Source organism: Oncorhynchus kisutch, linkage group LG22 (genome assembly GCF_002021735.2).
Source record: "Oncorhynchus kisutch isolate 150728-3 linkage group LG22, Okis_V2, whole genome shotgun sequence".
In the NCBI taxonomy this organism is placed as follows: Eukaryota; Metazoa; Chordata; class Actinopteri; order Salmoniformes; family Salmonidae; genus Oncorhynchus; species Oncorhynchus kisutch.
In genome coordinates, this window is record NC_034195.2 from 45,815,597 (window position 1) to 45,832,761 (window position 17,165).

The 17,165-nt window shown below is 43.7% G+C and overlaps 1 protein-coding gene across 2 annotated transcripts in view; it reads left to right on the forward strand.

The window, feature by feature from the left end:
* The window catches only part of cep290 (centrosomal protein 290), a 58,810-nt gene that overhangs the window by 25,885 nt on the left and 15,760 nt on the right, over positions 1-17,165 (forward strand). For both annotated transcript variants that reach the window (XM_031801480.1, XM_031801481.1), the window contains 9 exons: positions 3,827-3,978; positions 4,209-4,320; positions 4,608-5,063; positions 6,507-6,671; positions 10,385-10,492; positions 12,171-12,305; positions 12,515-12,784; positions 14,202-14,309; positions 16,695-16,894. In XM_031801480.1, coding sequence (XP_031657340.1) covers positions 3,827-3,978; positions 4,209-4,320; positions 4,608-5,063; positions 6,507-6,671; positions 10,385-10,492; positions 12,171-12,305; positions 12,515-12,784; positions 14,202-14,309; positions 16,695-16,894 — 1,706 coding nt within the window. The remainder of the gene's footprint in view (positions 1-3,826; positions 3,979-4,208; positions 4,321-4,607; positions 5,064-6,506; positions 6,672-10,384; positions 10,493-12,170; positions 12,306-12,514; positions 12,785-14,201; positions 14,310-16,694; positions 16,895-17,165) is intronic.

Genomic DNA, 17,165 nt, shown 5'->3' on the forward strand with positions numbered 1-17,165 from the left:
ATAGTCCCTGTGCCCAAGAACAATAATGTAACCTGCCTAAATGACTACCGACCCATAGCACTCACATCTGTAGCCATGAAGTGCTTTGAAAGGCTGGTCATTCCTCACATCAACACCATTATCCCAGAAACCCAAGACCCACTCAATTTGGCATATAACACCAACAGATCCCCACATGATACAATCTCTATTGCACTCCACACTGTCCTTTCCCACCTGGACAAAAGGAACACCTATGTGAGAATGCTATTCAATGACTACAGCTCAGTGATCAATACCATAGTGCCTTCAAAGCTCATCAATACTTCCTGACGGGCCGCCCCCAGGTGGTAAGGGTAGGTAACAACAAATCCGCCATGCTGATCCTCAACACAGGGCCCCTCGGGTGCGTTGACGTGGAAATTTCCTGTATTACCAAATCATGAGATGGCAAACCACACACATGTCAGAGTTATCATAAAGTCCATCTTTAATTATATGAGCTTCACCATAGCCCTGTGACTCTCAGATCAATTCAGTGTCTATAAATTAATTCTTCCTTTATAGCAAAGACACACATATCCAGACAGCATTGGCTATAAATTATCGTTCAGTTTGGTCTCCTAAACCAAGTTCTTATCTCATTCTTGGTACCACTTAGGACCAAAAACATTACCTCATCCAATGGCGTATATCAAATACACCCCCTCCTGGACAAGATCACAGAGAGATGTGACTGGCACACAGACATTGTGGAGCCACCTAACTGGTTCCCCATTAATCACCCCATCCCTTCACATGGTTTAGGAATAGTTTACAGACACATTCACAGATAAGACTAACCCGACCCCTCTCTGGGCCCAAGTAACTTTTTTCCCACATAAGCATACTAATAAAATTAATAAAACATCTTATTTATAAATGTTACATAAAGAATTCTGATTCTGCCACGACAGTGTGCTCAGTCCCCTCCTATACTCCTTGTTCACTCATGACTGCACGGCCAGGCACGACTCAAACACCATCTTTAAGTTTGCCAATGACACAACAGTGGTAGGCCTGATCACCGACAATGACGAGACAGCCTATAGGGAGGAGGTCAGAGACCTGTCCGTGTGGTGCCAGGACAACAACCTCTCCCTCAACATGATCAAGACAGAGGAGATGATTATGGACTACAGGAAAAAGAGGACCGAGCCCCCATTCTCATTGACGGGGCTGTAGTGGAGCAGGTTGAGAGCTTCAAGTTCCTTGGTGTCCACATCACCAACAAACTAACATGGGCCAAGCACACCAAGACAGCTGTGAAAGGGCACGACAAAACCTATTCCCCCTCAGGAGACTAAAAATCTGTATTAACTTTCAGATCCTCAAAAGTTAATACAGCTGCACCACCGAGAGCATCACTGCCTGGTAAGGCAACTGCTTGGCCTCCAACCGCAAGGCACTACAGAGGGTAGTGGGGCCAAGCTTCCTGCCATCCAGGACCTCCATAACAGGCGGTGTCAGAGGAAGGCCGTAAAAATTGTCAACGACTCCAGCCATCCTAGTCATAGACTGTTCTCTCTGCTACCGCACGGCAAGCGGTACCGGAGTGCCAAGTCTCGGTCCAAGAGACTTCTAAACAGCTTCTACCCCCAAGCCGTAAGACTCCTGAATATCTAATCAAATGGCTACCCAAACTATTAGCATTGCCCCCTCTCTTTTACACCGCTACTACTCTCTGTTATTATCATCTATGCATAGTCATTTTAATAATTCTACCTACGTGTACATATTACCTCAACTAACCGGTACCCCCGCACATCGACTCTGTGCCGGTACCCCCCTGTGTATAGTCTCACTATTGTTATTTTACTGCTGCTCTTTAATTACTTGTTACTTTTATTTATTCTTACTCATGTTTTTTTTTTACTGAATTGTTGGTTAGGGGCTCGTAAGTAAGTATTTCACTAAGTATTTCACCTGTTGTATTTGGCGCATGTGACTAATAACATTTGATTTGATTTGAAAAGACAAATCTCTGTTTCCTGTGGCAATGGACAATCATTTCAATTTAATTTGATAGTTTATTGGATAGGGACAGATGCAAACACATGGAAGCATTGAATAACTAATCATATTTTTCACTGCATATACAGTGGGGCAAAAAAGTATTTAGTCAGCCACCAATTGTGCAAGTTCTCCCACTTAAAAAGATGAGAGGCCTGTAATTTTGACAGACAAAATGAGGGTAAAAAATATAGAAAATCACACTGTAGGATTTTTTATGAATTTATTTGCAAATTATGGTGGAAAATAAGTATTTGGTAACCTACAAACAAGCAAGATTTCTGGCTCTCACAGACCTGCAACTTCTTCTTTAAGAGGCTCCTCTGTCCTCCACTCGTTACCTGTATTAATGGCACCTGTTTGAACTTGTTGTCAGTATAAAAGACACCTGTCCACAACCTCAAACAGTCACACTCCAAACTCCACTATGGCCAAGACCAAAGAGCTGTCAAAGGACACCAGAAACAAAATTGTAGACCTGCACCAGGCTGGGAAGACTGAATCTGCAATAGGTAAGCAGCTTGGTTTGAAGAAATCAACTGTGGGAGCAATTATTAGGAAATGGAAGACATACAAGACCACTGATAATCTCCCTCGATCTGGGACTCCACGCAAGATCTCACCCCGTGGGGTCAAAATGATCACAAGAACGGTGAGCAAAAATCCCAGAACCACACGGGGGACCTAGTGAATGACCTGCAGAGAGCTGGGACCAAAGTAACAAAGCCTACCATCAGTAACACACTACGCCGCCAGAGACTCAAATCCTGCAGTGCCAGACGTGTCCCCCTGCTTAAGCCAGTACATGTCCAGGCCCGTCTGAAGTTTGCTAGAGAGCATTTGGATGATCCAGAAGAAGATTGGGAGAATGTCATATGGTCAGATGAAACCAAAATATAACTTTTTGGTAAAAACTCAACTTGTCGTATTTGGAGGACAAAGAATGCTGAGTTGCATCCAAAGAACACTGTACCTACTGTGAAGCATGGGGGTGGAAACATCATGCTTTGGTGCTGTTTTTCTGCAAAGGGACCAGGACGACTGATCCGTGTAAAGGAAAGAATGAATGGAGCCATGTATCGTGAGATTTTGAGTGAAAACCTCCTTCCATCAGCAAGGGCATTGAAGATGAAACGTGGCTGGGTCTTTCAACATGACAATGATCCCAAACACACCGCCCGGGCAACGAAGGAGTGGCTTCGTAAGAAGCATTTCAAGGTCCTGGAGTGGCCTAGCCAGTCTCCAGATCTCAACCCCATATAAAATCTTTGGAGGGAGTTGAAAGTCCGTGTTGCCTAGCAACAGCCCCAAAACATCACTGCTCTAGAGGAGATCTGCATGTAGGAATGGGCCAAAATACCAGCAACAGTGTGTGAAAACCTTGTGAGGCCTTACAGAAAACGTTTGACCTCTGTCATTGCCAACAAAGGGTATATAACAAAGTATTGAGATAAACTTTTGTTATTGACGAAATACTTGTTTTCCACCATAATTTGCAAATAAATTCATTAAAAATCCTACAATGTGATTTTCAGGATTTTTTTGTCATTTTGTCTGTCATAGTTGAAGTGTACATATGATGAAAATTACAGGCCTCTCATCTTTTTAAGTGGGAGAACTTGCACAATTGGTGGCTGACTAAATACTTTTTTGCCCCACTTTATAGTGTGTTGATCATGGCAATTCTCAACACTTGTCCCTGGTAGAGAGCATGGCTGGACAAGGCCATGCAGTATCCTGGACTATGTCTTATAGTGACACAAAGTCCCTAACCTGAAGTGTTGTTGGTCCCCAGCTAACAAAGCTGTACCTGGGGGCCCAGAGAACGGAGCGGGAGCTGAGAGATGAGCTGGCCGACAGTGTCTCTAAAGACGGCAGCAACGCCGACCGCGCCAGGATCACGCAGCTGGAGAAGGCTGAGGCCGAACTCAAGGTGGAGGCCTCAATGTATGTACTAAATCCACTCATGTAATATGTGATAATTCCTCCTGTGATCTAGTTATATTTACGTGTATGTGATTCTGTCTAATGAAACTGGACTAATGCCCTAGCCTAAATGCAATGTGCCCTGATCCCATCCCGGATTTAGTAAGCTTTACTACTACTGCCCAGTAAGCTTGCGTTTTATAATGGCAGTTGGTAATGGGATAAGGTGCTACCCCATTCTATGTATCCAGGTTGAGGGAGGTGTCTGACGTGGCTAAGATGCAGGTGTCCGCCCTGGAGGCCAGACAGCAGTCCAGAGAGAAGGAGGTTGAAGCTCTAAGGAGGCAGGTCCTCGACTATCAGGTAACGCAACACAACACGGACGCTATTCAACCCTATTTATTCTTATTCATATAACTCATCCTCATTCTACTCAAGTAACTCAACCACGAGAGATGATAAATCATCTTATTGTCAATAGTTGATCAAGTTTAACAATGATACCATTGCAAGAATGACTGGCTATTCATTGTGCATACCGGTAGTTAGAATAGCTAACTACCATGTTGCTCAAATTTATCTCACTACTAGCATTGTTGCTAATGCTAACTTTTCCCTCCTGTCCTGCTCTGTCTTGTTTGCCCACCCAGTCCCAGTCAGACGAGAGAGCCCTGATCGCCAAGCTCCACCAGCACATCGTAGCGTTGCAGCTCAGCGAATCAGCCGCCGTGGGGAAGCTAGAGGCCACCGCCACGCGGATCCAGCAGCTTGAGGCCTACGTGCTCCGTGCCGAGCAGAAACTGGATGCCAGCGAGAAATCCCTGTACCATGCTCGCCAGGAGAGCCGGAACCGAGCCAGGCACCTCCAACAGTCCATCCAGTCTCTCCGCAGGCAGTTTGCCGGGGCTCTGCCCTTAGCCCAGCAGGAGAAGTTCTCTCAGACCATGATGCGCCTGCAGGAGGATAGAGGGACCGCGCAGGAGGAGAAGAGGAGAGCGGAGGAGGAGAGGAGGAGGATGGAGGGGAAGGCCCAAGAGCTGGAGCTGAGGCTGAAAGGGTTAGAGGAGCTCATAGCTACGCTGAAGGATGTGAAAGGAGCTCAGAAGGTGGGTGGGCAAGGACCAATGATGTATATAAACCCTGGATTGCTGATGCTATGTAATGGCCAGTGAAAGGCTTTGAAGCCACCAGCCGCCATATTGGTACTCCACAGAAGGAGTTAATGACCAAAAGTATGTGGACACCTGCTCGTCGAATATCTCATTCCAAAATCATTGGCATTATTATGGAGTTGGTCCCCCCTTTGCTGCTTTAACATCTTCCATTCTTCTGGGAAGGCTTTCCACCAGAACAGGGGTACTCAACTCTTACCCTACGAGGTCTGGAACCTGCTGGTTTTCTGTTCTACCTGATTATTAATTGCACACACCTGGTGTCCCAGGTCTAAATCCCTAATTATAGAGGGGAACAATGAAAAAATGCAGTGGAACTGGCTTTGAGGTCCAGAGTTGTTCCAACACTAGATGTTGGAACATTGCTGTGGGGACTTGCTTCCATTTAGCCACGAGCATTAGTGAGGTCAGGCACTGATGTTGGGCGATTAAGGCCTGGCTCTCAGTCGGCGTTCCAGTTCGGTTTGGGGTCAGGGCTTTGTGCAGGCCAGTCAAGTTCTTCCACAACGATCTCGACAAACCATTTTGGTATGGACCTCGCTTTGTGCACGGGGGCATTGTCATGCTGAAACAAGAAAGGGACTTCCCCAAACCGCTGCCCCAAATTGAAAGCACAGAATCGTCTAGAATGTCATTGTACTCGAACATTGTGCCCGAACAATGAACAACAGCCCCAGACCTTTATTTCTCCTTCACCTAACTTTACAGTTGGTACTATGCATTGGCGCAGATAGCATTCTCCTGGCATCTGCCAAACCCAGATTCGTCTGTCAGACTGCCAGATGGTGAAGCGTTTCTACTGCTCCAGAGCCCAATGGCGGCAAGGTTTACACCACTCCAGCGGACGCTTGGCATTGAGTATGGTGATCTTAGGCTTGTGTGAGGCTGCTTGGCCATGAAAACCCATTTCATGAAGCTCCCGACGAACAGTTCTTGTGCTGACATTACTTCCATAGGCAGTTTGGAACTCAGTAGTGAGTGTTGCAACCGAGGGCAGACCATTTTTACGCTCTACGGGCTTCAGCACTTGGCTGTCCCGTACTGTAAGCTTGTGTGGCCTACCCTTCGCGGCTGATCCGTTGTTGCTCCTAGTCGTTTCCACTTCACAATAACAGCACTTATAGTTGACTGGGGCAGCTCTAGCAAGAATAAATATATATATATAGTGTAAATGATCCTTGGTATGACCATCTATTGCTATCCTTCTGTCATTGTATATCTTTTCTTCCCCTTCTCACCAAACTCCAGTAGGGTAACTTTCCCTCCTCACCAAACTCCAGTAATGGAACTTTCCCTCCTCACCAAACTCCAGTCTATTGTCTTCCATGGGAAAATGTGTTTTTCCTCATGTTGTCTACTCTATATGAATGTTCTCAGGTGAACGAGTGGCACAAGAAAATAGAGGAGGTCAGACTGCAGGAGCTGAGACGGGGCCGGGAGCTGGGGGTCCAGAGAGAGGAGATCAGTTACCTGAGGAGCCTGGTGGCCGAGCAGGAGAGAACCATCCGTACCCTGGAGGAAGACAGCGTACAACAGCACACTGTGAGAAGAGAAAATACACACTTCAGACAGACACAACATCTAGTGAAATTGTATTTGTCACGTGCGCTGAATACAATGGGTGTAGACTTGCTTTCTCATGAGCCCTTCCCAACGATGCAGAGTTAAAAAATAATAAGAAAAAGAAAAATAGTAACACAAGAAATATAATAGACAAGAATGGAGCTATATACAGGGAGTACCAGTACCAGATCAATGTGAAGCTACAGTGGGGAGAACAAGTATTTCATCCACAGCCGATTTTGCAGGTTTTCCTACTTACAAAGCATGTAGAGGTCTATAATTTTTATCAAAGGTACACCTCAACTGTGAGAGACGAAATCTAAAACAAAAATCCAGAAAATCACATTGTATGATTTTTTACTTCTTGAGTGTAGGGGGCAGGATTTTCGTTTTTGGCACAAAAAAAACATACCCATTTGAAACTGCCTATTTCTCGGGCTCAGAAACTAGAATATGCATATAATTGTCAGATTAGGATAGAAAACACTCTAAACTTTCCAAAACTGTCAAAATATTGTCTGTGAGTATAACATAACTGATATTGCATGCGAAAACCTGAGGAAAATCCAACCTGGAAGTGCTGTTTTTCCTGAAATCTCTGTTCCATTGGATGCCTTTTCTCCATTCAAGGGGATATCAACCAGATTATTTTTCCTATGGCTTCCTCAAGGTGTCAACAGTCTTTAGACATAGTTTCAGGCTTTTATTTTGAAAAATGAGCGAGAAAGATCACATCGCGTCAGTGGATAGCTGGGTGTTCAGAGTTTTGCTTGCGCAACAGAGTGGGGCAACCATTGTCTCTTCCTCTCCTACTGAAAAAGCTACAGTCCTGGTTGATATATTATCGATTATATATTTTAAAAACAACCTGAGGATTGATTTTTTTTTTTAAACGTATGACATGTTTCTGTGGACATTACGGATACTATTTGGAATTTTCTTCTGCGATGTCGTGACTGCTCGAGCCTGTGGATTTCTGAACATAACACGGCAAACAAATGGAGGTATATTGGATATAAAAATAATCTTTATGGAACAAAAGGAACATTTATTGTGTAACTGGGAGTCTCGTGAGTGCAAACATCTGAAGATCATCAAAGGTTAGCAAATTCATTTATTGCTTTTCTGACTTTTGTGACCAATCTACTTGGCTGCTAGTGTTTGTAATATTTTGTCTACTGAGAGAGATGTTCTTACATAAACGCTTGTTGTGCTTTTGCCGAAAAGCTGTATTTAAATCTGACACGCCTGGTGGATTAACTAAGCTGTGTTTTGCTGTATTGCACTTTTGATTTCATGAAAATTAAATATTTTTTGTCATTTAATTTGAATTTGGCGCGCTGCAATTCAGCGGGTGTTGATGAAAATGATCCCGCTAACGGGAAGGGGTGCGTCAAGAAGATAAGTAATTAATTTGCATTTTATTGCATGACATAAGTATTTGATCAACTACCAACCATAAAGAATTCCGGCTCTCACAGACCTGTTAGTTTTTCTTTAAGAAGCCCTCCTGTTCTCCACTCATTACCTGTTTGAACTCGTTACCTGTATAAAAGACACCTGTCCACACACTCAATCAAACAGACTCCAACCTCTCCACAATGGCAAAGACCAGAGAGCTGTTTAAGAACATCAGGGCTAAAATTGTAGACCTGCACAAGGCTGGGATGGGCTACAGGACAATAGGCAAGCAGCTTGGTGAGAAGGCAACAACTGTTGGCGCAATTATTAGAAAATCGAAGAAGTTCAAGATGACGGTCAATTACCCTCTGTCTGGGGCTCCATGCAAGATCTCACCTCGTGGGCATCAATGATCATGAGGAACGTGAGGGATCAGCCCAGAACTACACGGCAGGACCTGGTCAATGACCTGAAGAGAGCTGAGACCGCAGTCTCAAAGAAAACCATTAGTAACACACTACGCCGTCATGGATTAAAATCCTGCAGCGCACGCAAGGTCCCCCTGCTCAAGCCAGCGCATGTCCAGGCCCATCTGAAGTTTGCCAATGACCATCTGGATGATCCAGAGGAGGAATGGGAGAAGGTCATGTGGTCTGATGAGACAAAAATAGAGCTTTTTGGTCTAAACTCCACTCGCTGTGTTTGGAGGAAGAAGAAGGATGAGTACAACCCCAAGAACAACATCCCAACCGTGAAGCATGGAGGTGGAAACATCATTCTTTCCGTATTGCCCAGCGACAGCCCCGAAACCTGAAGGATCTGGAGAAGGTCTGTAAGGAGGAGTGGGCCAAAATCCCTGCTGCAGTGTGTGCAACCCTGGTCAAGAACTACAGGAAACGTATGATCTCTGTAATTGCAAACAAAGGTTTCTGTACCAAATATTACGTTCTACTTTTCTGATGTATCAAATACTTATGTCATGCAATAAAATGCAAATTAATTACTTAAAAATCATACAATGTTATTTTCTGGATTTTTGTTTTAGATTCCGTCTCTCACAGTTGAAGTGTGATAAAAATTAGACCTCTACATGCTTTGTAAGTAGGAAAACCTGCAAAATCGGCAGTGTATCAAATACTTGTTCTCCCCACTGTATATACAGGGAGTACCAGTACCAGATCAATGTGCAGAGGTATTTGAGGTAGATATGTACGTGAAGGCAGGGTAAAGTGACTAGGCATCAACATAGATGATAAGGTATTTGAGGTAGATAGATATGTATGTGAAGGCAGGGTAAAGTGACTAAACATCAGGATAGATAATAATAAGGTATTTGAGGTAGATATGTAAATGAAGGCTGGGTAAAGTGACTAAGCATCAGGATAGATAATAATAAGGTATTTGAAGTAGATATGTACGTGAAGGCTGGGTAAAGTGACTCGTCATCAGGATATGATAAAGTAAAATAAAGAACCGAATAGCAGCAGCATACAGACACTTTCTACAGACAGAGAGAGAGACATAAATTGAATGAACATTCACATATTCACAAATTTTGGTAATTATAAATGTGAGTGGAGCAATTTCATGTGTTTCAAATTTTAATTTGTCTTCAGTAAATTGATGAATCTGTTTACAATTTGTCATCAGTGAATTTCTGAATCTGTAACGTCATCGCCCCATGACATTGGGCTTTATAGTGTAACGTCATCGCCCCCATGACATTGGGCTTTATAGTGTAACGTCATCGCCCCTATGACATTGGGCTTTATAGCGTAACGTCATCGCCCCCATGACATTGGGCTTTATAGCGTAACGTCATCGCCCCCATGACATTGGGCTTTATAGCGTAACGTCATCGCCCCCATGACATTGGGCTTAGTGTAATGTATCTCCCCATGAGAGTCAGTCATAATCGGAACAAGAGGAAAACATAGAGGACTTGTTGTCTCTATTTATGTGTTTGTTGCTCAGATGGTTTAGTTTTATGCCCCTAAAAATACAGTGCTCCAGATGGACTCCCTAAATACTAGTACTGGTGGCTTCAGACCATGCATGTTCTCCAGATCTTGCTATGCTAGGACAATGGTTGTGTCCAAAAGGGCACCCTATTCTCTATAAAGTGCACTGCTTTTTACCAGAGCCCTACATGGGCCCTGGTCAAAGTAGTGTATATAGGAAATAGGATGCCATTTGGGACACAGACAAAGTCACAATGGCATGATGACAGAGCTCTGTTTAACAGACACTCACAAAGACAGACATTCACACAGTCTGTGTGCCCCCCCCAGGTTCAGGAGGAACGTCAGATGTCGTGGGATCAGAGAGAGGTGGAGTTGGAGCGCCAGCTGGATCTTTATGAGAAACAGCAGAACCTAATCATAGGCTCTGCCCAGAAGGTCCTGTCTAACACCAAACAGACACACACTGGTTGTGCCCCAAATGGTATTCTATATACTGTAGGGAATCGGATGCCATTTGGGACACAGACACACTGACATTCATTTACTGTATACTAGCCTCCCCACTGTCTGCCAATCGGAATTAATTTAACGTTTTGTTTCTGGTTGCCATTAATTATAATTTTGCTAGCTGTGGATATACACTGAATACACAAAGAATTAGGAACACCAGCTCTTTCCATGACATAGACTGACCAGGTGAATCCAGGTGAACGCTATGATCCCTTATTGATGTCACCTGTTAAATCAACTTCAGGCAGTGAAGATACATTTATTTATATTTTTTATTTGAACTTTATTTAAGAATGGCAAGTCGGTTAATAACAAATTCTTATTTTCAATGATGGCCTACCCCAGCCAAACCCTAGCCCGGATGACGCTGGGCCAATTGTGCGCCGCCCTATGTATTTCCCAATCACGGCCGGTTGTGAAACAGCCTGGAATCAACCCAGGGTCTGTAGTGATCTCTAGCACTGAGATGGAGTGTCTTAGACCGCTGCGTCACTCGGGAGCCCAGGTTAAAGAAGGATATTTTAAGCCTTGATACAATTGAGACATGGATTGTGTATGCGTGCCATTCAGAAGGTGAATAGTCAAGAACTGCAACGCTGCTGAGTATTTCACATTGAACAGTTTCCCATGTGTATCAAGAATGTTCCACCACCCAAAGGACATTCAGCCGACAATTGTGGGAAGCATTGGAGTCAACATGGGCCAGCATCCCTGTGGAACGCTTTTGACACCTTGTAGAGTCCATGCTCCTGTGAATTGAGGCTGTTCTGAGGGAGGGGGTATAACTCAATATTAGGAATGTGTTCCTAATGTTTGGTATACTCAGTGTATGTACTTGAATGCTCAATATCAACTGTATTTTCAATAAATAATCTAGTCACACATGATTAGGGTTGCAAAGCTACCAGTAATTTACCAAAGTTACTGAAATCTTCAGTAATTTTGGTAATTAACAGAAAATATATGGCAATCTATCGTAACTTTGGTAATTTATTTAAAAAAATGTTTTTATAGTATTAATTTTTTATATCTGTGTCCATGTTATCCATGTGTTTCTAGTAGATAGACCATATGGTTCAAGAGAAAATAGCCTAATTAATGAAAAAAGTATCTAATCAACAATGGCATTATTTTCAATTAACTTTGCAACTCCTCCAACTATTGCATTTTTTCACGACTGCCACCAGTTTGATGCCAAAACATTGACAGCAAATACATATTGACAGTTTTTTTTCTTCACTTTTATTTATTTTACTAAGTAAATACCAATTGTATTCACTAATTTGATGGTTTATATTTAGGATATGTTTTAACAGATTTGTCATTTTATTTTATAAAAAAATTATAAATTATTTCATATATTTTTCATGTGATAAGGCCACACAGAGGGCCCGAGATAATTAGACACCTGTAATAACATTCTTGAAAGATACCAAGATTCTGGTAGTTTACTGGTGAACTTACACATTTTCCATCTTTGCTTTGTAACCCTAGATTTGATACTGTATATTACTCATAACTCACACGATCACAAACTGCTTGCTACCAAGTCAACCAAGGATTTGGACTCCTCTCAGTTAATCCTAGTGTGTATTGTATGTAGTTTGAGGAGGCTACCGGAGCCTTGCCAGACGCAAGCCTTCCCCTGGCCCACCAGCTGGACTTTGCCCTGAGGAAAATCAAAGAGCATGTCCGCACCATCCTGGAGACCCAGGCTACCTGCAAAACTCTAGATGAGGTGATTATACTGTAGCATGTATTTGTTTGCAATATTATTACTGACCCCACAGTTGACACACAGGAAATGCCTTAAAAGTACACACATTATGGTGGACGATCACACCACATGCCTTAGAGCACCATCCCTTGTTAAAGATTGTAAAAGGCAAGTATAAAAGTGATTAATCTATGAGGCTGTCTCTCTTCTGCTCTACTCTGCCTGAGCAGAAGCTGAAGGAGAAGGAATCTGCCCTCTGGAAGACAGAGCAGAACATCCTCTCCAGGGACCGGGTAATCAATGAGCTGCGTCTGCGGCTCCCTGCGGCTGCAGACAGGGAGAGGCTCTTGGCAGACCTGGCCAAGCACCAGGAGGACCAGAGGGAGAGCCAGCCGGCCCTCAAGGTGGCCCACCAGACCATCAACAACCTGCAGGGACGCCTGGACCAGAAGGAGGAGGTCCTTAAGAAGTACCAGAACCTACTGGCCCGGGCTAGACAGGTACAGCAGGGGGTAGAGAACTTTAGGATTTCTAGGAAGCAACAAGCCTGCTAAGTGTATCTGCATTTGATGCACAATTTGTGGTTGATGTTCGGACTTAAACACCAAATGGCCATTTAGACATATTAGAAAGTGTTAGAGAAAAAGAGGGTGCGAGAAGTTGTTTTAACTGTCTCTCCGTGTGGACACCTGCTTGTCAAACATCTCATTCCAAAATCATGGGCATTAATATGGAGTTGGCCCCCCATTGCTGACATAACAGCCTCCACTCTTTTGGGAAGGCATTCCACTAGATGTTGGAACATTGCTGCAGGGGACTTGCTTCCATTCAGTCACAAGAGCATTAGTGAGGTCAGGCACTGATGTTGGGCGATTAGGCCTGGCTCGCAGTCGGCATTCCAATTCATCCCAAAGGTGTTCGATGGGGTTGAGGTCAGTGCTCTGTGCAGGCCAGTCAAAGTTCTTCCACACCGATCTTGACAAAACATTTCTGTATGGACCTCGCTTTGTGCACTGGGGCATTGTCATGCTCAACAGGAAAGGGCCTTTCCCAAACTGTTGCCACAAAGTTGGAAGCACAGAACAGTCTAGATTGTCATTGTATGCTGTAGTGTTAAGATTTCCCTTCACTGGAACTAAGGGGCCTAGCCCGAACCATTATTCCTCCTCCACAAAACATTAGTTGGCACTATGCATTGGGGCAGGTAGTGTTCTCCTGGCATCCACCAAACCTAGATTAGTCCGTCGGACTGCCAGATGGTGAAGCATGATTCATCACTCCAGAGAACGCGTTTCCACTGCTCCAGAATCCAATGGCGGCGGCTTTACAGCACTCCAACCCGACGCTTGGCATTGTGCGTGGTGGTCTTAGGCTTGTGTGCGTCTGCTCGACCATGGAACCCAATTTCATGAAGCTCCCAACGAAGAGTTCTTGTGCTGACGTTGCTTCCAAAGGCACTTTGGAACTCAGTAGTGAATGTTGCAACCGAGGACAGACGATTTTTACGCACTTCATCACTCAGTGGTCCTGTTCTGTGAGCTTGTGTGGCCTACCAACGGCTGAGCCATTGTTGCTCTTAGACATTTCCACTTCACTTCACAGTTGACCGGGGCAGCTCTGATGAACTGACTTGTTGGAAAGGTAGCATCCTATGACTGTGCCACGTTGAAAGTCACTGAGCTCTTCAGTAAGGCCATTCTACTGCCAATCTTTGTCTACAGAGATGCATGCCTGTATGCTCGATTCTATACACCTTTTATACACCTGTCAGCAATGGGTGTGACTGAAATAGCTGAATCCACAAATTTGAAAGGGTGTTCACATACTTTTGTATATATAGTGTATCCTTATATGGCTGTGGTGTGAACTGTTGGTTCTATTGGTTCTGACTGCTGTGGCCTCCTGAATTAACCCCAGGAGCAGGAGGATATCACCAGGAGACATGAAGAGGAGATGAGGACGCTGCACCAGAAACTGGACCTGCACACTGACACCTCCCTTGACCGCTTCAAACAGACCGCACTGGTATGTAGCCCAGCCTAGCTCTACCATGGCTCTCTCTTGGTCTGTGTTAGGGTTACAACGTTTCAGAAACTTTCTCTGGCTTTTCAGAAATTCTGGTCTTAGGATTCCTATTTGGTAGGATCATTGATGTCTACCACAAATGCAAGATTGCTATGGACTTTTATAATGTTACTCACTATTCTTTATTTGTCCCGGTAAAAAGATAATTCCAACAATTCTGTACCTTTTGAAAGTGTAACTTGGTCAAAATAAACATTTACTTTCACCTTATTTTAACACTCTGTCATAAAAAGCACATGTTCAGCTTCATAAAGAACATGTTTTCCCATCTCAAGAGGTTAAATAAAAAGACTATAGTAAGTGTTTACGAAGTGCCAAATAAAGTAACAGGGTTGACCGCTCAGTTTTTCATCACAAAACACCAGAAAATGTCCAAAAAGCGTCTTAACAAGCCCACCTGCTTTCACACTATTATTTGACTATGTCTTTTGAAAAAAAAAAAAAAATTTTTAAGGAATATTAAAACGAGAATTTTGTTCATGTAACAGGGTTCACCTTAAAATGAGGGACAGACGTAAATGAATCACTTATCACATTAAATACCTTCTCCGCTATGCAATCTGGTTTCAGAGCTGGTCATGGGTGCACCTCAGCCACGCTCAAGGTTCTAAACGATATCTTAACCGCCATCGATAAGAAACAATACTGTGCAGCCGTATTCATTGACCTGGCCAAGGCTTTCGACTCACCACATCCTCATCGGCAGACTCAACAGCCTTGGTTTCTCAAATGAATGCCTCGTCTGGTTCACCAACTACTTCTCTGATAGAGTTCAGTGTGTCAAATCTGAGGACCTGTTGTCCGGGCCTCTGGCAGTCTCTATGGGGGTGCCACAGGGTTCAATTCTTGGGCTGACTCTCTTCTCTGTATATATCAATGATGTCGCTCTTGCTGCTGGTGAGTATCTGATCCACCTCTACGCAGACGACACCATTCTGTATACTTCTGGCCCTTCTTTGGACACTGTTAACAACCCGCCAGACGAGCTTCAATGCCATACAACTCTCCTTCCGTGGCCTCCAACTGCTTAAATACTGCTTAAATACAAGTAAAACTAAATGCATGCTCTTCAACCGACCGCTGCCTGCACCTGCCCACCCGTCCAGCATCACTACTCTGGACGGTTCTGACTTAGAATATGTGGACAACTACAAATAACTAGGTGTCTGGTTAGACTGTAAACTCTCCTTCTAGACTCAAATAAAACATCTCCAATCCAAAGCCCCATATACTACCCACCACTGCGACCTGTACGCTCTCGTTGGCTGGCCCTCGCTTCATACTCCTCGCCAAACCCACTGGCTCCAGGTCATCTTCAAGACCCTGCTAGGTAAAGTCTTATCTCTGTTCGCCGGTCACCATAGCTGCACCCACCCGTAGCACGCGTTCCAGCAGGTATATCTCACTTGTCACCCCTAAAGCCAATTCGTCCTTTGGCCGCCTCTCCTTCCAGTTCTCTGCTGCAAATGACTGGAACGAACTACAAAAATCTCTTAAACTGGAAACATTTATCCCCCTCACTAGCTTTAAGCACCAGCTGTCAGAGCAGCTCACAGATCACTGCACCTGTATATAGCCCATCTATAAATAGCCCAAACAACTACCTCTTCCCCTACTGTATTTATTTATTTATTTTGCTCCTTTGCACCCCAGTATTTCTACTTTGCACACTCATCTACTTTCAAATCTACCATTCCAGTGTTTTACTTGCTATATTGTATTTACTTTGCCACCATGGCCTATTTATTGCCTTTACCTCACTTACCTCACTTACCTCACCTCATTTGCTCACATTGAATATATACTTATTTTTCTGTATTGACTGTATGTTTGTTTTACTCCATGTGTAACTCTGGGTTGTTATATGTGTCGAACTGCTTGGCTTTATCTTGGCCAGGTCGCAGTTGTGAATGAGATCTTGTTCTCAACTTGCCTACCTGGTTAAATTAAGGTGAAATTTTAAAAATAATAATAATAATTTTCAGGAATAACTTTGTCAAAGCAACAAAAATAACTACTAGTGCTTTATAATGATAGACATTTTAGATTAAGTGGGTTGAAATCTTCCTAGAAGTGACACAGTGTTGGATGGACAGGTCAAAATGCTGAATTTTGGCACTTTAGCAAGCTGTTATTCATATAAGAAACCGGTTGTATTGAATTTTCCATGTGGTCTGTATTAAAGGACACTTCATTTAATATAACGGGCTTTTGAAATTAAATATTGGTGCACAATTTCTACTTAAATATCAAAGAGATGCAAAAGGCACTCTTTTCCTGGAACGACCCAAAAATCTCTTCTGTTAATCTCCTTGTTGTCCCCAGGAGTTAATGAAGAAGCCCACCATAACGGTGCCGACCACCAAACACCTGGTTCGCCTAGCTGAGATGGAACAGACGGTGGTGGAACAAGACCGCTCTCTGTCCTCCATGACCGACCGGCTGAAGGGCCTCATTGCAGAGCTGGACAGGCAGAGAAACCTCACAGCCATGCAGGCCAAAGAGCACGCCTCAGAGAGGGCTAAGTAAGTCACTGGCTGGCTTAAGATGCACACCAAAGATACTCAGTGCTAAGCTACATACATTGTTTACCTGATCTGTCATGTAATTGAGAATTGAGATCTGCATTTACGTTGGCCTGCTGTATGTGATCAGGAATAGTGAATTTGATGTCATCCCAGGCCTAGGAAAAGTTAGAAAGAAACAATGAATGATAAAGCTATATGGAAACTAGGATTAGGCTTGTTTAACTCACAAAATGTTGATTCTTTAGTTGTCTTTGTCGGTCATTTCATC